The sequence below is a fragment of the Ictidomys tridecemlineatus genome, chromosome 16, assembly GCF_052094955.1.
Source record: "Ictidomys tridecemlineatus isolate mIctTri1 chromosome 16, mIctTri1.hap1, whole genome shotgun sequence".
Classification (NCBI taxonomy): Eukaryota; Metazoa; Chordata; class Mammalia; order Rodentia; family Sciuridae; genus Ictidomys; species Ictidomys tridecemlineatus.
The window spans coordinates 22,350,815-22,373,492 of NC_135492.1; the positions used below are offsets into that span (position 1 = coordinate 22,350,815).

At 37.2% G+C, this 22,678-nt stretch overlaps 1 protein-coding gene across 1 annotated transcript; it reads left to right on the forward strand.

Annotated features, from left to right (window-relative positions):
* The first annotated feature begins 7,124 nt into the window (after positions 1-7,124).
* LOC144371250 (vomeronasal type-1 receptor 90-like) lies at positions 7,125-8,045 on the forward strand. Its single transcript, XM_078033659.1, has one exon. It carries the CDS (start codon positions 7,125-7,127, stop codon positions 8,043-8,045), a length of 921 nt encoding a protein of 306 aa, XP_077889785.1.
* Positions 8,046-22,678: the final 14,633 nt, after the last annotated feature.

Genomic DNA, 22,678 nt, shown 5'->3' on the forward strand with positions numbered 1-22,678 from the left:
TTATACAACACAACTACTCTCACTTTGTATCCATTTCTCATGGTGTGATGCCTGAATTCTGGGAGTAATAATTATTAGTGCCTCCCATGTCTCCGAGGGTCCTCTCTCTATAATGTATGATTGACACCCTCCTCTTGATTCTATTCTCAAGTGTATCACCTGGTTTTCTGACATTTCTGCTCATGTTCTTTATTGTTTCCATGCTGAAAATTTCAGAATTTGAACTGTGCATCACTTGAAAGTGCACAATAAAAAATATGAAAAAAACAATGGTTCATCTGGAGGTTGAGATTGAGGTAAAAGAAGTCCGATGAAACATACTTGAAGCTCAGGCAGAGTCCATTCTTTTGGAAACCTGAGACATTATTCATCATCTTCATGAATGGAGAATTTTTTTTTTAAAAAAAAGAAAATCAAGAAAAAATCTAAAGAAATTTAAGTAGAATAATAAAAGCTAAAACTACCCATATTTTCTGATGACATCATTCCACATTTTAAAGACCAATAAAAACTTCACTCAACAGCTTCCAGAACTCAAACTAATGAAGCAAATTAGCAGGGTATAAAACTACTACACACAAATCAGACCTGCAAGACTATCACCAAGGTCCCTGCAGGTCTGGTTACACTGGAGGTATCCATTCTAGCAAACTTCTCTTGATTCCTCTTTGTTTTTCCTATGATCTAATAACTCTATGTTCTCAGCTCCTACCTCATGAACCCCACATTATACACCACCCCCTTTGCCCACCATTAGAAACTATAAATGCTTATGCAAACCTGCTCTCTCTCTCTCTCTCTCTCTCTCTCTCTCTCTCTCTCTCATATATTTATATATATATAGAATTAGACATTAATTGAACACATCTTTTCTGTTTATTGTGACAAAACTGTAATTGTCTAAACAAAAGCTATTTGGTTTAAGGCTGCATATTGTTTGCATTGGGTGCTGTAAACATGGATCTCCTCCTTAAAGGTGTGGTATTGGTGACCTGCAGAGACACTAGAAGACTGCATTTTACAAACTTTAATACCTTGGATTCCCCACTGCTAGACAGGGAGACACAAAGTCAACATGAAAAAAAATAAGGGAAGAAAGTGCCATAGATAAACCAAGATGGTAAAATAACAGAATACATTCACATTACAGTAGATGAAATGTCAGGGAAGAAGTTCCAAATATACATTATTAAAATGATCTGTGAAGCAAAGAATAATAGAAGAGAACAAATACAGGCAACAATGGATCAAACCAACAAAGAGATAAGAGAGAAAATACAGATAGTAAAAGGTTTATTTCAAGAAATAGAGATGCAAAAATTTTTTTTGAAATGAAGAAAACAATAAACCAAATAAAAAAATCAATAGATACCATCACCCACAGACCACGTCACCTGTAAGACTGAACCTCAGACAATGTAGACAACATATATAATCTTTTTTTATATATTTACTTTTTAGTTGTAGTTAAATACAATACCTTTATTTTACTTATTTATTTTTGTGTAGTGCTGAGGATGGAACCCAGGGCCTCACCTGTGGTAGGCAAGTACTTTACCACTAAGCCACAACCCCAGCCCTGAGAACATATATAATATTGAAAATATAGTTGACTACATGAAAAAGACGGTAAGAAACCATGAACAGAATCTTCAAAATCATGGGACATCATGAAAAGATCAAATCTAAAAAATATTGGAATAGAGGATAGCACAGATATACAAATCAAAGGAATGTACAATCTCTCCAATGAAATAATATCAGATTTCCCAAACATGAAGAGCAAACTGGAAAATCAAATACAATAAACTTAAAGACACACCAAATGTACAAAATTACAAAAGAACCACACGGAGGCACACTATTGTGCAATTGCCTAGCATACTGAATAAAGATAGGATTTTAAAAGCCACCAGAGAAAAGGTTCAGTAAACAATTTGGATCTCAGACATATTTTTTTTTTTTGTCCAAGGAACTTGGAGGAAATTTTGAGCATCCATCTCCCCAGGTGGCTGTTATCCAGGACAGAATCCAATCAAGGGGCAAGTAAAAGGTTTCGCTGGGGATTCATTCATCCTGTGCTCTCCAGAGGGATCCTGTTATCTAACTATAGACACTCAAATGACAGGCTACAGAGAGATGAGCTCACCCTTTCCTTAAAGGTGTTCAGATTATTCTCAGGTCCACCAAGTGGCCGGCATCCATCCAGCCAAGCTTTTCTCTGTTTCCCCGGATGTAGGCAGTGAGTACATGGGCTTCTAGAATGAGGGAGGAAGGGGCAAACTTGGTCTCCTAGTGAGAGTTTTGGTAGCTTTAGGAGAGCCATGCAGCATTAAACATGGCACTCAGCCAGACTCTGTGCTCTGTGAGATGCAATTAAGGAAATCTTCCTAGGATGTGTCATTTCTTTAGTTTTGAGACTTAGAAAATCATTCCTTGTTTTCCATAAGAAAATTCCACTATTTCAGGTTCCTATTTAATTTTAGCTGAACAACTGCCTATGCCTTCCATGCTAGCTACTGTTTTCTATGTTATTTAGTCCTATACAAATAGTCAGATAAGTAATCATGTTCCCTGTATTCTCTTTATTAAGTATGCTCAGCGTTGCTTCTCTCATCTTCCTGAAAAAAAATGGAATGCTCATTGATATATGACATTCTAAATATTGAGAAATTTAAAAAGTGATTTTGTATAAACTCAAAAGTAACAGGGGTAACCTTATATTACCACAAACATGTGTTGCAATTTCTCATGAAATCTTTTTTGTCCTACATTTTATCTCACAAATTAAAAATGAATGGTGCTTCTCCACATTGTGTGTTCTGCCTAGTAGCCAATTCTGAGTGAGAGGGCAGTGTTCCTGTGTCACCTTCATATGAAAAGACAATTGAACCTGATAGTGGTTTCTTTTTCCTTGCTCCACAAAGTCTGGGAGTATAATTTTCAATAGTTTATCTGGAAGAATATATGTTCCATTCATCTAATATTTTTTTTATTATTCATTTTAAAATCCTCCTTCCATTTTCCTCATAATGGTTGTGTCTGATAGGCATTTTGTTAGGCAGAATATTTGGAAAATTTGATCCTCATTCTCTTCAGGTGTCTGTGCTCACATTCATTTTTTAAGTTCATATTTTCATGCAAATTCAGTTACAGAACAAATGTGAACCTATCATATTTTCTTCCTCTTTAAGCAAATTGAACTTGACTTCGGTCATTATTAACCTCATCAGGGAAACAGATCCTCCTGAAGGTATGATGGATTTCCCAGTAAGGACAGCTTAGTGTATGTGATGAAGCTCCTATGGAGTTTCTTGTTGCTGTTAAAAAAGTAACTCTCCTTATACTGAACCTGAAGACAGATTTCAAGCTATTGTTATTGTGCGGTTGCAGACGGGAACCCTGAGTTTTACTGAAATCATTCCAATGTATGGAAACAATAAATGATCATCAACCAGATTTTATAGGAATCGCCATTACTCATTTACCCAAATATTCTACAGGATTTTCTCCTTCATATTCCTGTAGCTTGTATATTTCAAAGAGGCTTTTTACCCAGCATAGCACGTGGCTGGTAGTGGTTGTGCCTTCGCTGATATGCAAGCGGATTCTCCCTAGTGCTCTTCATAGTTTCCCAGCCTGCACTGTGATGCAAAGTACAGCTTGCTGCCCAATTTCCCCTCAGTCCCAAACTCACATGAAGCAGGACCAGTTCCCCTTCCAGAACTCAATTGTTCATCTTTATTTAACATACAGTAGGTGATGGGAGCAGGGGGAGGTTTAAGTACATGGAAAAGACAAAACAAATTATGCTTCTTTGCTGCTGTTATTATTATCATAATTATCATTGTATTATTATTATTATTATTATTATTATTATTATTATTATTATTATTATTTTGGTACCAAAGTTTGAACCCAGGGTTAGTTAACCACTGAGCCATATCCCTAGTCTTTTTAACATTTTATTTAGAGACAGGGTCTTGCTATTAGGCTTAGGTCCTCACTAAGTTGCTGAGGATAGTCTCAATAATGCAATTCTCTTGCCTCAGACTCCAAAGCTGTGGGGATTAAAGATGTGCACCACCATACCCAACTAATGTTATTTTCCCTGTGATTTATGTCCTCCTTTGTGGACTGTCCAGTATTTCTTAGGATAGTTTGATTTCTCTTGTTAAAAAAAATGATTGTTTTTGCTTTGAACAGTATGTTTCCAAGTACCATCACTGTGTTAAGATCCTTAGTTGAGGAGGCCCCTTGAACACACTGCAGGCAGGTAGGAAGTTCTCATCTCGTCCCTGAGGCTCTATACTCTTCTGTGCTAAGTGGAAGGACTCATGGCTGGGAGAGGACATGCCTGATGATTTATTTTAATTTGTATTATGAAGGGCTCCTGATCACCAAAATGCTTTATAATATAAAGGAGATATTAATACAGACATAGCTGTATACTTACCTTTAGAATATTTACATATTTTACAATATTTAAGTGAATAAGGTATATGTGTCTGATGCATATGATAAACTAATAAATCGGTATGTGATCTAAACTTTGGACAGAAGCTGGGCACAGTCGTGCATTCCTATAATCCCAAATTAAAAAATGAAATTGTCATTTTACTGTTCACTACATTTCAAAATAACTTTTTTTTCCTAATGGTTTATAGAATTTTCTTTTCAGTCAATTACTGCCTGTTCTCACTCATGTAGAGAATGTAAACATGTTGCCCACATAGTAGTGCAGCTCAGCAGAATCTGGGAAGGGGCAGGGGAAGGAGGGTTCAGAGGAGGGGTGAAGGGTATGTGGACATAGCTGCAGGGCTTCAGTCATCAGTTCTCATGTCTATAGCTCAGTATGGTAACCAGAGTCTGCATCAGGTGATTACATGTGATTACATGTGAGAGGTTTGAGACTCTTCACACTTAGAAATTATACAATGTAAGAAAATCAAAATGTTAATTTCCCCAGGTGTTCAGCAAGCAATGTATACATGTATTGACTTCTAATATGAGACTCCATAAGTCCAGATATTATGTCAGCTAAAGGTTAAATTTAAAAAAAAAACCCTGCATTTAAATGTTTCAAAATAAACTCTACTTACACACTGAATTCTCACGTGGTACCCAATGTTAACATATCTTTAACATGTCAGCTTTCCTTGGCACTTTTGGTTTTTGTACCAAGGATTGAACCCAGGGCTCCTTACCAATGAAGTACATCCCTAGCCAAATTTTAATTTATTATTTTGAGACAGGGTTTTACTAATTTACTAGCTGGCCTTGAACTTGACAAACTCCTGTCCCTGCCTCCTGAGTAGCTGGAATTTCCTTAGTGCCTTTTACATCCATTAGCTCATGAACTAATTTAGCCTTAAGACTTTGTATTCAGGTTTTATTATGGTTCAGTATGTGAAAACACAAATTAAATCTTAATAATTGCTTATAGAAGATGCTTGGATTCAATTAAATATATTTGTTTCCAGGAAAACATTCTGCCAGAAAATCATTTCAAAATTCTCTAGAATTAGAGCTGGAGATGTATTTCAGCAGTAGAAAATGTATCTAGTATGGAGGCATCATATAATAAACCCAAGTATCAATTTTATTTGTGGACTTTTTGAGTCGGGAGAAATGTCATTGCATTCTTGAAGGAAGATGGAAAACTTGGACTCCAAGAGACATATTTCAAATTTTCATAATAAATTTCATAATAAATTCCTCAAGTGGAGTGAATATGTATCTATCTTAATTATGGTTCTGTTTATCACAATAATTCCACATATTTAAGGTGTTTTTTGTTGTTGTTGTTGTTGTTGTGTGGTTTTGTTTTGTTTGGTTTTGATTTGGTACTGGGGCTTGAACTAGGGGACACTGACCATGCAAGCTCCATCCCTAGCCCTATTTTGCGTTTTATTTATAGGCAGGATTTCACTAAGTTGCTAAGTGCATCACAATTGCTTAGTTTGGCACTGAATTTGCAATCCTGTAACCTCAGCCTCCCAAACTGCTGGATTACAGGAGTGTGCCACCATGCCTGGCTACCCATGTTTAAGTAGAGAAATATTGAAATGTGTTTCTGCTGGTATTTGATACTGGTCTTGATTCACATAGGTCAAATTGTGATTTAATAACAAAAATAATTTACATAGGTAGCTGTGTAGGGGAATCAAATCGTCCTAAAATCCACTCAGTTTTCTCTGAACAGAGATTCCCAACACTTAGCCTCTCTGAGTTGGTGCTAGAGATGATCAACTATTAGGAGATTTCTATGAGTGAGGATCTGTAGAAGTCTAAAAAATTGAAGAATTCCAAAGAGATCTTTCTGCACAGCAATCCTTCCCTGTATGGAAAACGTGCTCCATCCTGTTTTTTGCACAGTATCTCGGGTACAGACATGATGAAGTTTTGTTCAGCTTATAGATGAGTCCAGAGCCCAGGTTCATGGGCTTCTCAAAGTTGAATACTTATCTTTTAAGTGGATGATTATATAGGTATATTCAAGCCACCTAACTTTAGAGGTTGCAATACTTAGAATTTTCTCTGTGAATATATGAACAAAATTACATGTGTTCATGAACAAACCAGAATAAAGGTAACAGGAAACTAACATTAATATGCATGGCCTAAGACATTGAGGCTCTTTGCTTAGGAGGGTTTTTTTTTCTAATTAAACCTCTATCATTTCAATTGAACCAAAAGTACATAGTCCTTACTACAGGAAAGACACGTAGTTCACCCTTTTAGTCAGATATCACCAAGAAAAATTCAAGGTTGCATCAGGGAAAGATTTTCTATAACATTGGAGCTTGTGAATGAGAAATATATGACAGATGTGATCATTTTTAATGCACAGGAAATCACTTCATACTTTGCATAAAATGTAATCCAGCCATGACTGAGAAATGATGGGAAGAGAGAGAGGAAAGAATGGTTTCCAGGGTGTGTCAGCAAAGCTTCAGTTAGAGGGGAAAGGGGTCATTGGGATGGGCCAACATCTATTCCTCCTGGTACCAGTGTTGGCTGAGAAGGATTAAATTTAATATTTGTGATAATGCAATTTTTTACTTTTCTCCTAAGACATGTACTCCATGATTCCTTACCCCAAAAGATGAAAAAAAACCCACATGGTGCATGGTGTTATTAACTTAAGAAGCACCTTTTACTCTGAAGTTGGAATTGGAATCTTGGCCAACACCATCCTCCTTCTGTTCCATGTCATCAAGTTCCTGTGTGACAAGAGGCTCAAAAACACGAACATGATCATCAGTCTCTTGGCCCTAGCCCACCTCCTGATGCTGCTCACCATGGGGTTCATAGCTGCAGACACTTTTACATCTCAGGTGGGGCTTTGGGATGATGTCACATGTAAATCAGTTGCCTACTTGTACAGGTTGATGAGGGGCCTGTCCATTTCTGCCACCTGCCTGCTGAGTGTCTTGCAGGCCATAACCCTCAGCCCCAGAAGCTCCTGCTTGGCAAAGTTCAAGCCTAAGTCCCCACAGGACAGCCTGAAGTCTCTTCTCTTCCTGTGGGTCTTCTATATGTCATTCAGTGCCCACTTCTCTATCTCTGCTGTTGACAACTCCACTGTGACCTCACAGAGCCTTATATTCCTCAGTGACTCTTGCATTATTTTACCCATGAGCTACTTCCTCAGGCATTTGTTTACCGTCCTGGGTGCATTACGGGATGTCTTTATAATAGGGCTCATGGCCCTCTCTAGTGGGTACATGGTGACCCTCTTGCATAGGCATAAGAGGCAGTGCCAGCACCTTCACAGCACCAGCCTGTCTCCAAAAGCCTCCCCAGAACAGAGGGCCACCAGGGCCATCTTGCTGCTCATGGGAATTTTTATGCTCATGTACTCTTTGGACTGCATTGTCTCCTCTTCAAGAACCATGTGGAACAATGACCCTGTGTGCCGTTCTGTCCAGATCATGGTGTCCAATGGCTATGCCACCATCAGTCCTTTGGTTATTATCTTCACTGCAAGACACAATGTTACCTTTTTGAAATGTTCGTGGGGAAAGGACAGTCAACATTAAATCATTGCATGATTGGTCAGTTCTCAACCTGAGCCACCACACTGCCGTGCATCAACACATCATGGCATAGTTAGTTTGCTCTCTATGTTGGATCAATGCATAAAGTGGTTTTTTAAAATGATTACATTGAAGCACGAAAGTGAGAAAAACATGACAGATTATTGTCCATATGGCTCGAACAAAGCTAGTAGCTTTATATTTCTGATTGATATGTGAAAGGAACCCTAGATAGTAAATATCACTTTTTTTTTCTGAATCAGTGGTTATATTTATATGTATGTGAGAGATTGCAGCGATTTTAAGAAATCAAGAGTCTCAGAAATCTTTTTTATGCCTAATAGAGTGTAAACATCCCTTATCCTAAACTGTCATCTCATCTATCTATTGAACTTTTATGAATATAACAAAAAAAAACTGGATATAGGGAAAACAACTATTATTTAAACACCATTGCTCATACTTATAATAGTCAATGATAGAGACAGTCTCATATGCCCAAGCATATGAATGTATGAAGATATGGTCTAGATATATCATGGAGTTCCACTCAACAGTAAATAGAAGAAAGATTCTGATGCACAGGAAGCCGCAGATGATTCTTGAATTTATTATGTCAAGAGGGTACATGGTGATCCTCTTGCATAGGCATAAGAATCAAAGCTGTATACATCTACACACAGCAGGATGGAATCTTCAGTAGTATAATATGCAAAGATGGAATATTGCATTAAATACTAAACAGCATTAAATATGAAGGTGATGCTGATATATAAGAAGCCACGGATGAATCTTGAAATCATTCGGTTAAGTGACTGTCACTCACAAAAGAATCAACATTTGTATAAAATATACCTGTAAAAGATGGAAGTTAGGGTCGTATAATTCATAAACACAGAATGTAGAAGTATGGCGTTTTCGTGCAGCTGAGGAAGGTGTGCCCTGGGAAATTTTTATTTATTGAATCTAGAGATATTTTAGGAATAAGAAAAACTGGGGAGATGGTAGAGAGAATCCATGCACCCACACCTGAATTTGATTAAGGCCACTGACAAGTATTCTTAATCATGATAAATGATAAATATCATCTTTTGTGTACTTAAATAATAATAAAATGTGTCAACTACCTTATAATCAGGGGTGAGGAAAACTTTCTCTGAAATTATAAAGAAAATTGCAAGTAGCCTAGGATGGTGGTGCCCACCTAGAATTCCCAACATCTCGGAATCTCAGGCATCACAACATATGGAGTCAGGAATGGGCTAATTTGAACTTTGGATCAAAATTACAGAATGTGACATGGACCATATGATTAGGACATACATTATTTTTCTCAAGCTCCTGTTTGGCAAAGTTCAAGCCTAAATCCCCACCGGAAGCCTGAAATCCCTTCTCTTCCTGTGGTTCTTCTATATGTCCTTTAGTGCCCACTTCTCAATCTCTACTGTTGACCACACCACTGTGACCTCACACACACTCTTATATTCCTCAATGACTCCTGCACTACATTACCTATGAGCTACTTCCTCAGGCATTTGTTTTCCAAATGCACTACATTATAGAATGTCTTCCTTATAGGGCTCATGGCTCTCTCCAGTGGTTACATGGTGACCCTCTTGTATAGACCTAAGAGGCAGTGCTGGCACCTTTACCACACCAGCCTGTCTCCAAAAGCCTCCCCAGAAGAGAGGGCCATCCTGCTTCTCCTGGGAATTATTTTGCTCATGTACTCTTTGGACTGTGTTTTCTCCTCCTCAAGAACCATGTGGAAAAATGACCCTGTTTATGGTTGTATCCAGATGATGGAGGTCAATGGGTATGCCAAAACTAGCACTTTGGTTTTCATCTGTACTAAAAAACACAGCCTTAACTTTGTGAAATTCTTATGGGGGAAGGAGAGTAAATGTTGGATCATTGCATGGTGGATGAATTTTTATAATGAGCCATCACATGACTTGGCAAGCTTTCATCATGTCATAGTGTGTCTGCTTTCTGTCTTGAATGAATAGACCAAGGGGGGCTTTTATATGATTACTTTGAAACTTGTGAATGAGAAATACATGCTAGATATTTTTTCACACACCTCTGAGATAAACTAAAGTCATTATATTTTTTGGGGGTGGGGGAGCTTCTGAGGATTGAATCAGGAACAATCAAACACTGAGTCACATCCTCAGCCCTATCTTGTGTTCTATTTAGAGACAGGGTTTCACTGAGTTGCTTAGCACCTCGCTTTGGTTGATGCTCCCTAAACACATGATCCTCCTGATTCCGTTTCCTGATCTGCTGGAATTACAGGAAAATTTCACTGTGCTTTGCAGTACTTTGTATTTCTGACTAAAAATGTGAGATCGACCCATGAGAGGTCTCAATTTTATTATCTGCATTAGTCCCTATATTTATAAATATATGAGACTGGAGTAGCTTTTAATAAGTAAATCATATCTGTAGTCTCTCTGATGCCTAATAACTTGTAAACATCTCTCATTATAAACTTCCCTCTGAGTTATCAATTGTGCTATTATGAATATAACAAATAATATTGGCAAGGACTCAAAACTGTCACTTGGACACCTTTGTTTATGGTACCATTATTTATAGCAGGCATTGGTGCAAACAATCTGAAATCCACATGCATAGGAATGTATAAAAATGTGGTATGGATATACCATAGGGTACAATAAGAAAGTTGAAGACATTATGTCCAATAAAATGTCACTCTAAAAAGAATCATCATTGGGCTGGGGATGTGGCTCAAGCAGTAACACATTCTCCTGGCATGTGCAGGGTGCTGGGTTCAATCCTTAGCACCACATAAAGTAAAATAAAGATATTGTGTCCACTGAAAGCTGAAAAATAAATATTGAAAATCTCTCTCTCTCTCTCTCTCTCTCCCCTTTGCCCCCCCTCTCTCTTAAAAAAAAAAAACAATCATCATTATATAAATCCACACATAGAATGTGGAACTTTGGGTAATGTAATCTATAGAGACAGAATATTTAATGACATTTTCCAGTAGCTGAGGAGGGGATTCAGTAGGGAAATTGTTATTTGATGGATATAGAGATCGTTTAGGGAAAAGAAAAAATTCTGGACATGGTGGAGATTATACATATCCACAAAATTGAATGTGCTTAATGCTGCTGACTGTACTCTTAAACATTGTTAAATGAGAAATTTGGTCTTTGTGTATTTACTCACCATAAAACATTTCAATCACTTTTAGCTAATTGGGAGAAAAACATCCTCTGAATTTACAAAGAAAAGTGAAATGACTATCAAAGTGTCAAAATATTTTTTCCAAAAAATCTAAAACATTTCAGCAAAACTGTGCCAAACCACCTGGTTATGGTGGTGCATGCCTGTAATCCTGCTTGCTAGGGAGGCTGACATAGGAGGATTTCAAGATCAGAATCAAGTTCAGCAACTCAGTGTGGCCCTAAGCAAATCAGTAAGATGGTGTCTCTGAGTAAAATATAAAAATGTCTGGGGATGTGGCTCAATGGTTAAGAATCCTGAGTTCAATGGCTGATACCAAAAATAAAACATAAATAAAAACCTGTCCCAAACAGTCATTTGATGATGATTCTCTGAAGTCCCCCATCACTCCCACTTTTGGATGAAGAAGTAATTGAAGTTCTGGTATGAGTTCAGTCTGGGCACCTCATCTATCTCAGTGTTGTCTTAAATCATTCCTTTAGGGTAACTATCTGAATGAAGTGTTTTAAATTAGGAAAAAATACCAGATTTAAGCAGAACCTGGAAAATTACTAACCTTGACAACAGTTCATACCATGAAAATATGAACTCATAAAAGTCTTTTAAATCAGGAAAAAGAGTGATTAATAATGCCAATTTCTTTCTTATTTAAACAGGAATACTAGGTTTATTGAAGATATTGTAATGTTATTTTCAAATAGCCTGTATCATTTTATCAGATGCCAAATGATACAGGCTATTTGAAAAGAGCATTACAATATCTTATCCTTCACAGAGAGTCACACACATGATCCAACAATCACAATCTGTGCTTTACCCCTCAAATGTACACAAGCATTCATAGAAGTTTTATTCATGATCACTATAAATTGGAAAAAAAATAAATTGGAAGGAATAAAATTGTACTTGAGGAAAGTAATGGTTAAGAAAATATTGTACTTCCAAATAAGCCACTTTCAAGTGATTTTGTTGGTTAAGTCAATAAAAGAAATGAAGCTCAATTGCATTTGAATAAGTGAAACAAGCGTCACTTCCCCAGCCTCACCTGCCTGTGAATACCTTTACCCCCACTGCAGCTTCACCTGCACTCTTGATATTTACTTCAACATGTTTCAATTCCAATTTAATTTTCACTCACACCTTGAACCCAGATCCTCGGACTTTGAAAAATGGAGAGCAGAGCCAACACTCCCCAGAAACCAGGTCCTCCAAGTAAGAAGGGGCTGAGGGAGAAGATGCCCATCATACATGGTATCTGAGACACCCAGCCATTGGCAACTCACAGGGTTGCCAGGAAGATCTCAGACCAGAAAGTGCCCTAAAAAAATGTTAGGTGATTTTAGACAAATTTGGCCCATATTACAATGTAAGAAGTTGATACTTTCTGAATGATTGTGATATCTGTGACCCCCCAATACACACGTCAATTTACTTAAGAGAAAAGTAGGGAGCCCAGTTCTCCCTAGAGAGCTGTTATTCACCTGAGCACAAAGTCAAATGGAGGGGCAGGTGAAATGTCCCATTGGAGTCCTGATGGTTTGATGCTCTCCAGTGAGACATTGTCACTTTCTTACAGACAGAAAAATTAAGGCCCTGCAGAGATATGGGTTTAAGGCCTCTCTTCCCTAAACCATCTCAGGTTCTTCTCAGGCGAACTGAGTCTTCCCATCACCTCCATCTGGGTAAGATGCAGAACCAGTAGGCAGGGGGGGGGTCCTAGAAAGGCTATGGGAGGAGGAAGTTTGGGCTTATTGGTGAGGTAGTTGGTATCTGCACAAGAGACCTGAGCCTTTATGAGTCCCTCTAAGGTGAGAGGACGTGCCCTGTATGGCAAAATGAAAACATTTCTTTCCCAGCCTACTCATGACTTTACAGACTGATAAAAGATGTCTCCGATTTTTGCATAGGGACATCAATAAGTTTTAGGTTTTCATGAACAAGACTATAGTTACTGACTAGCTCCATTAATATGCAAGCTCCCTATGAAATATTATGTTCCGATTTTAAACATTACTTATTCAACGTGTTTGACCAGGTAGGTGACATGTTTTAATTTCATATTTTTTGATAAATATACATAGGTTCTGTTTCTGTCATTATTACAGCTCAAAAAAAACTACTGTTGATATAAGTGACTTCTGTGTTCTGTTTAATTGTTTTAATGTTTTAGAACAATTAATTTTAAAAATATTAGCAAAAATTAAAACAATTAATTTATTGTTCTATGTTTTAAAGTCTTTATAAGGAAATCTCCTATGTTTAAAACCTCATCTGGTAGAGGGTTACCCCACATTACTGCCAAGTGTATCCTAGGATTTTCTCATGAAATATTTCTTGCCACAATGTATATTATGAGCCCTGGCCCTGTGCTCAGCCACTTAAGAAATTTCAAATTACAGGTGCAGGATGTTGAGTTTGCAAGTACATTAAATATTTAAAAAGTAAAGATGGTGTTTTTTTTTCCCATTTGTGGCTACAAAACACCCAGCAATACAAATTCCTAGAACTTGGGAAAAGAATATTTCTGTCCTTAAATTTAGATTTTGGGATTTGGAAGATTTTCCTAGGATTACCAGGTTGGCAGGGCTCTGCTCAGTCCCCATTTGTTCAAAAAAAAAAAAAAATATATATATATATATATAATATAATATATATTATATATATTATATATATTATATATATTATATATATTATATATATAATGTATAAATATATATTATATATTATATATATTATATATTATATATTATATATAATATATTATATATATTATATATAAATATTATATATATTATATAATATATATAATATATTATATTATATATAATATATTATATATATTATTATATATTATATATATTATTATATATTATATATATATAAACATTCTCTTCTTCTCCTAAAATTTCTGAAAATTTATTTTAAAATATGGTTTATGTCAAGATTCTGAACACAAGCTATGGTGACAAATCTTTCAATTCACCAAGCATTTTGTAAGACTCTTACCCTGTTCTCATAAATAGAATTTCCATTAATTTGCTCAACTGTATCCCAGGTTTTTAGGACTGCACACTGTGTGTCATTTATTTCAGAGAATGCCTGAACACAGCACAGTCACCTTGCTGGTGAGGGCTTTGTCTCCCCCCAACAAACCAGCTATTTCTTCATAATGATCTTCTTACTCTCCCAGCTCAAGTTGGGCCAAAAAAAAATACATCATGCAGCCCACTTTATCCATATTTCCTGAGTCACTTGCTTGAAGTAAGCTCAGTCTCACTTTCCAAGTGATCAAATTTTAAAACTATTTCTAGAAGAAAATGATAGCGATGATAATGATGGTAAACTTGAGCTATGGTTTAAAAATATCACCTAGGTGACAATGACAAACCAAGTTCTGCTCTCTCCTGTATGTGTGTGTGTGTGGGGGGGGTGGACATGGAGTGCTAAGTGACAGTGATGAATCCTGTTATTTACACCTTATCTGCACCCTAAAAGGTAGGCATGACCACTTCAGGTTTCAGAAAAAAGATACTGGTCTCTTTTTCATGCTGGAATCTGTCCACCAAAGTGTCCAAGATCACGTTGTAGGGTACAAAGAGCTTGTCTCTTTCCTTTCCACACTCCCATTCCCCCCAGACCTCAAGTTCAGGTGTAGCATCCTGAACCCTCCTTACTAGTTTGGAGACCTTTTGCATGACATCATGTACCGCAGGTTTAGTATGAAATTTTGGCAACTGAGAAATGATAACCATGTCTTATTTGTTCAGACCCTGATCCATCTAATAAAGAAGACTTGGCTGGGTTGTTCTTCTCTGAGGGGTCTCCAGCCTTCACTATCAACTTGAAAGCATTCTGCTGGTGGCGGATCCTGCCCTGTCCCCTGATCTCCCGGACTGTGCTGTACTAGCCAGGTGAGAGCCTGGTGAGACACAGGTACAAGGGGACATGCTAGATAATTTCAGTTTTCATAAAGGGAGCATGCTCACCAGACTGTTTTTCCACTGAAATGACTCATCAGCGGAGGTGCAGCTAAATACATTTTTTAAATAGTCACTTATAGCATAATATTGAGATAAAGTCCAACTGAGGTGATTGACATGCACAGCTCACTGATAGTGATGAGTGCGTGTAATTTGGAAGTTCGAGTGTGACGAGGGTACTCCCGTCTAGCCTGGCTCCACTTTGAGGAAGCTAAGAAGCTAAGGGGGTGCTTTTGATGACATGATATCATTACCAATTTCCTTGACCTGCACTCAAAAGAAGGTTCATTTTTCATAATGCTATGGAGGAATTTCACCTCCAGAAAAAAAAACAACATTTTAGCATTTTTAAAGTTCCACTGGAGCTATGATTTCCTGAATAGTAATGCCAATTCATACCATCTTTATACCCCAGCCAGTCCTAAAACGTTTAGGTTTACAGGATTACAGTTTCTAAAGTAACTCTGCAGCCAACCCCATTCAGTGCCCTGATTTTGTAGGTTATTAAACTGTACTCTTTGAAGAGCTCATTAATGAAAAGTATTTCTACAGTTCATGCTTTTATTCTTATTTATTCACTAGCTGAATTTCTTGGTTTACTTAATATTCTTTATTTTAATGTTTATTGACACAGTATCATTGTATGTTACTGTGGAATTTGTGGTTACAGTTTCATACAGACAAGAAATAGAATGCTGTGTCACTGCAGGTTTTTAGAATGATTTCAACTCAATGAAAAATAAATGGTATTTCACAGAAATTACATTAGCTAAAGTTATTTTACAATGGTAGCTCTTCAATGATAATTTGTATCTATTTAAGATTATTCTTTGACATAGCAGTTTTTGAGCCTGAGGCAAGTTCAAGGCCACCATCAGCAACTTAGTGAGGCCCTAAATAACTTAGAAAGACCATGTCTCAAAAATAGAAAATTAAAAAAAATCAGGATATTGCTCAATGGTGAAGCACCCCTTGGTTTAATTCCTGATGACAAAATAAACAAACCAATAAGGATTATTCTTTGAAAGCTATCACTGGACCTTTTATCTTACACACAATAACATGCTTATATCATTAACAGTAAATATAGGTTTCAAGTCATTATTTTTGTGAACAATAAAGATTAGAGATGTGGGGCTGGGGTTGTGGCTCAGCAGTAGAGAACTCACCTAGCATGTGCAAGGCCCTGGGTTCAATCCTCAGCACCACATAAAAATAAATAAATAAAATAAAGATATTGTGTCCAACTACAATAAAAAAAAGAGATTAGAGATATGTGTAACTTTGATATTTTACTTTGTGTTTCTGGGATTACTGTGCAACCAACTCAAATAGGTGGATAAATGAATGGAGAAATTTGTCACATTACTCGATCATGACTTTTTAAAACGTGAAATATTTTTTCTCCTTGATCATCTTTGGTTTTTCATTTTGGCTTTTCTTTATTGAGAAAAAAGAATATGAAAACAAAGCCATAATTTATATAAAGAATTGTACAAATCAATAGCAATATGGCAGTAAAATTTACTTAACCAGGAATTTATTAACATTTTATATACAAAGTCTATGAGTCTTATTACAGGTACATTTTTTTCAAACAATGTTATAAATTTTTTTATCAGGAAATCTTAACTCCAAAAGTTTGAACTAAATACCTGCTTCAGGTCTAAATTCTTCAATGGGTTCCAATGTTTGCAAGTGATTAACATTTTTCTTCCCCTTAGAATCTGACATTATTAAACCGGTAGCCATAAAACACATTACCCTTATGTGTTTGATTTTCAGATAACATTTTCTATTATGTGGCAGAAATATCTTACAATACTGTATATCTCACATGAGTGATATTTAATTAAATACACAACTCTACAAAAAACATTATCCCAACAGATCACTCAACAAATTTTTCAGCATAAATTTCAGGCTTGGGACTCTTGAGTCTGGAGAAATGTCACCTTTAATTTGTAATCCAGATAATATCTAGGAAACCATCATTCAAGATTGGGCTGGATACTTGTCCTTTAATCAAAACCTTGAAAAAGAACAACAACTCTATTTTGCTTGTAGTTCTAGTTATTACTCTGATTTTAAATCTTGGAAAAGGACTAAGAAATGGACCATGCTATTGGTAATACTTCTGGAATTTTCTACCTGAGGCTAGTTATTCCGGATTGAGGATAAAAAATGCGACATGTAAAGTCACATCAGAGGATTCCAGGAACAGACCTATAATTTCAAAACCATTCTCTGAAAGAGACTGTGGAAATGTTCTACTATATTGGTAATTTCTAATTTTTTTGTACCAGACAGTGAACTCAGGGATACTTAACCACTGAGCCTCTTCCCCAGTACTGTTTTTTTAATATTTTATTTAGATACATATTTTGTTTAGAGAAATATTTAATATTTTATTGCTGATTTGCTAAAAACTGGCTTAGAACTCAGGATCCTCCTGCCTCAGCCTTCCAAGTGTTGGGATTACAGCCATGTGCATACCAGGCTCAGCAGAATTTTTCAAATTCTCTCCTCTCTTTTCAGGCAGCAACACAGCTTCTCTGTTAAAAAAAATAACTGAATTGTTTCTTCTAAGTCACATGCATTAAAAACTGTATGATCATATAAATAGAAGACAACATTTCTAGAGAATTCATTTTGTACCACAAACACTTTCAATGTTGATACACATACTATATTTTTTATACCAAAATACCTCCAGTGTATACATAAAGTGCCTATTTATGTTGATAACTATGATGACTGGACCCCAGCATCACAGAGTACTTAAGCTAATGCTATTGTAAATGGCAGCTCATATACACACAGTTACCATTCTGACTGCAGACTTCACCCGAACACTTTCTTGTTTATATACTGTAAATATTTGGTGTGGCAATAAATAAGCCAGAATTAGCATGTTGTAGACATGCAGTAACACTGTGCATATTGGAACTGTGATACTCTTTGCTTAGGAGGGGCTCATTTCCTCTTTCTTATAATCAGCCACACTCCAATTCACCCAAAACTGTAGAGCTACAATTATAAACCTGACCAACAAGATGGGGTACATGAAAATCAAGTGTGACTCTATATTCACCAGAAAATATCACACATGAGATTATAGCAGAAAAAAAAGTTCTAAAATAAATGACAATTTTTTTGACTAGGGATTGACCCCAGGGGTGCTGAACAGTGAGATACACCACCACACACCTTTTTTCCTTTTCATTTAGAGATAGGGTTGTGCTAAGTTACTTATGGCCTTCCTAAGTTGCTGAGGCTAACTTTGAACTTTCAATTCTCCTACCTCAGCCTCCTAAGCAGTTGGGATTTCAGGAGTGTGACACTGGGCCCAGCTGGCAATTATCAATATACAAGAAAACAGAAGTATCATTATGTATAATATTGTGGAGGCCCCAGGGGCACATATAACCCAGCCGAGACTGGGAGATGTGAGGAAAAGGGAGAGCATGGGCATGGGTCCTGGGTGGTGTGAGACAGACTAAGGGGGTTTGTTGGTTTGCTTAATTATGTGCTGGAGATTGCTCGGTGGGTAAGTGCACCTGCACCAATTACACCCAGTCCTTTTCCTTGTGTATTTTGAGAGAGGGTCTCACTAAGTCGCCCATGGTAGCATCATCCTTGTGATCCTCCTGCCTCAGCCTCTCAAGTACCCAGCATCACAGTTACTGTGAGTTCAGGCAGGCATCACTGTGCCCAGCACCAGAATTCACTCATCATGTGGAATAAAGGCATGTTTTGATGAATCTTCTTTATTTTCCTGATTGCAAGGTTGTCCATTGGAATTGATGAAGGTCATATTTGCAAAAAAGACATTTTCTTGTCTTTTTCTGAAGGTGTTCACAGAATTCTTTCCCCCATAAGATGAACAAAGCCAACAGACTGTAAAGTAATATTCACATAAGAAACACCATGTACAGATTGACTGGCGTTTGGGTCATGGCCAACGCCCTTCTTCTTCTTGTCCACATCTTGTTGCACATTACTGGGCACTCTTCTAAGCCAACAGACCTGCTCATTGGTCTCCTGGCCCTAATCCACCTGATAATGCTGCTCATGAAGGGCTTCATAGCTGCGGACATTTTTACACCTCATGGGGGCAGGTGGGATGACCTGACGTGTAAATTGCTCATCTACCTGTACAGGTTGATGAGGGGCTTCTCCATCTGTGCCACCTGCCTGATGAGTGTCCTCCAAGCCATCACCCTCAGCCCCAGGAGCTCCTGCTTGGCAAAGTTCAAACATAAATCCTCAAGTCACAACCTGTGTTTCCTTCTCTTCCTGTGGGTCATCTACTCATTCTTCAATAGTCACCTCTTCATTTCCATTGCTGCTACCCCCAATTAGACCTCAGACAACTTTATGTACGTCACAGAATCCTGCTCTTTCATCCCCATGACCTTCTTTCTCTGGTACAGCTTGTCCATCCTGCTGACTTTAAGGGAAGGCTCCATTATAGGAACAATGGCTCTCTCCAATGGATACATGGTGGCTTTCCTGTGCAGGCACAAAAAGCAGTCCCAGCGTCTCTACAGCACCAGCCTGTCTCCAGTGTCATCCCCTGAACTGAAGGTCACACAGACAATCCTTGTACTCATTAGTTGCTTTATGGTCATGTCCATCTTGGACAGCGTTGTCTCTTATGCAAGAATCACAGTGAAGGGTGATCCAATATTTTACTTTATCCAGATCTTCGTGGCCCATAGCTATGCCTCATTCAGCCCTTTGGTGTTTATTTGTACTGAAAAACATATAGTTAGTATTTTGAGATATATGTGGAAGAAGACAGTAAATATTTCAGTAACCAGTGATGAATGCAGTTCTGTTAAAATAATAAAATGTGATTTCTTTGGGATGATGCACCATAGCTTAGTGTATATACTGTTTTCTTTAAATACAATATAGAGTTCTTCTTCTGTTAGAGCAATATATTTGAATATGTAAGTGGTAAATACATAAAAGAAAATCAAGCCATCTTTATCTGTGAGATATTACCAGGGTTTTATGTTTCTCATTGAGTCCTCCAGTGGGGACTCTGAGGTGGATGCAACTTTTCATAACTTGGGCTATTCAAAACTATTTTTAGGTTCAATAGTCCCAATGCATTTCAATAATTGTATTGCCTCAGTTATTTACATTTTTTCAAACTAGACATGTAAATATTTGCTACCATGAAACACCACATCATAGAGCATGCATGTGTGCACATGTGCACATGCACATTCACACACACACACACAAACACACACACACACACACACAGAGTACATGCAGAGAGTCAGACAGTCATTTCCACAGCATTGCTCATAAAACCATGTTTTAAATAATCAAATGTAGAAAGAACCCAACACCCAGAATTATAAGAATACATAAACAATATGTTATTCAGACACTGGACTATTAACACATAAAATGAAAGAAAATTCTGGCACAGGATGCCACATAGCTGAGCCTTCAAGGTACTCTACTTGGTGAAGCAAGTCAGGCACAAAAGAACCAATATTGTATAAAAAGTACTTAAAGGACGTTGAAGTTGAAGTTCCCAAATTGATAGTCACAAAAAACAGAATGATATTCCACCAACCCCAGGACATGGGGATGGGAGAACATTGTCATCTTTACCCAGTGGTGGAAAATATATTTTCTGAAATTAAAAAGTGAGTGATAAATTTGTTTTCTTAAAATTTTTTAGGTATACTTGGAAATATGTATATGTTTTATTTATTTATTTTTTATGTGGATCAAACCCAGCACCACAGCCATGCCAGGCAAGTGCTTGACTGCCGAGCCACAACTACAGCCCAGTGATAAAATTCTTAATGTGCCGCAATGTCATGTGGTGAGCTTAAAATATTAGAGCTGATTCCTTCCAGTGGTTTGAAAATGGGTTTTTGAAAAGCTCAAATCCTATTCTCAGTCCCTCCCCCTATAATTATACATGTTAGCAAACGTAGTTAAATGCACATGAAGTTTAGTAACTCATTATTGCACTGTTGTAAAAATGAGAAGAATCAACTCTAGAAAGCCAAGAAACCTCAATCATAATCAATAAGAGAGAAAGGAAGGAATAAAGCATATACAAAAATATACAAAGGATAAAACCAAAAAATCATTAGGAAAACAAGTGTAAGTTGTTATATGTGTCAATAACAACCTGGCGAGTGAGTGAATTTCTCAATGAAAATAGAGACTGTCTACATGCCTTGCTAATCCAGGTTGTGATTGATGTGCAAACAGTTTTTATTTTCTTGCTTTCAAAAAAAAATTGATGATGATGTACACATAGAAGAGTACCAAAAACAATGTCCAGGTGTATAAATATGTCATACATGTTGTCCTCAAGGCCAGGGCCAGCAACAATCCTTGAAGTGCATGTCCTCCAAAATCTCCATTTTACAGAAATGTCAGAAAAGGACACACTTTTGGAACTATCGTTTACATTTTTATTTTACAATTTCATACAGAAATGATACTAAGTGTGTTATATAAGTTGAATTGTAAAGGCTCCTCAGTATCTATTTTACCTTAAATAAAGCAGGGATATGAGATCAGATATATGTAATTTTGTGTGTGGTGCTGGGGATTGAACCCAGGACCTTGTGCATGTGAGGCAAGCACTCTACAACTGAGCTATGTCCCCAGTCCTGATGCAATTTTTATGTATAAATATGCCAGAGAAAAATGGGGCTCTGTGCCTGTGATCTTCTGTGACCCATAAAACACATGTGCCCTCATGGAAAATCTTTCTAGTGTCATTTGACACTTGTCATGGGAGCAGACCAAAAAATGTTGAGTGAGTGAAAGAACAAAGTTGTCATATTTGCCCGATCATCACATTTTTGGAAAAGATGAAATTTTTTTCTAATGGTTTATAGAAATTTCTTTTTAGAAAACGCCCTGCCCATCCTGCCTCATGTATGGAGGCTATAAAGGTTGCCCACATAGAAATGCAGCTCAGAAGATTCTGGGAAGGGGCAGGGGAAGAGGCAGTCAGAGGAGGGTGAGGGGCCCCTGGGCACAGCTGCAGGGCTGGGGTCAGCAGTTCCCAGGAGTAATCTGTGAAGATCTCAGCAGACTCTGGCGTAGATAGGAAAAAGATCAACTTTGACCAACTTGGTCTTAGACACCTGGTGGGAGAGTATAACCAAAACACAGCCATATATGGACTTTTAAAAGATAAGACAGTCATTTATTATTGTTAATACCAATGGACATTATGTCCGTCCTTCCAACAGTTAAGTGAAACTGGTAGGTTATGAAGCAAGCGTTTTGATCTGGGAGGGCCTGATAAATATCACAAAAAGTTCCATCAGTCCCAAGTCTGTTCTGAGTAATCTGAGACCTACAAACCTTCCTGACCTCCTGCACGGGAAGACTTGATGTGTGTGTGTTTTTGATTATTTGTCTGTTTGCTAAAAT

Excerpts from the sequence above, each read along its gene's own strand:
- LOC144371250 (XM_078033659.1), top strand. The coding sequence starts at position 7,125 with ATGGTGCATGGTGTTATTAACTTAAGAAGCACCTTTTACTCTGAAGTT.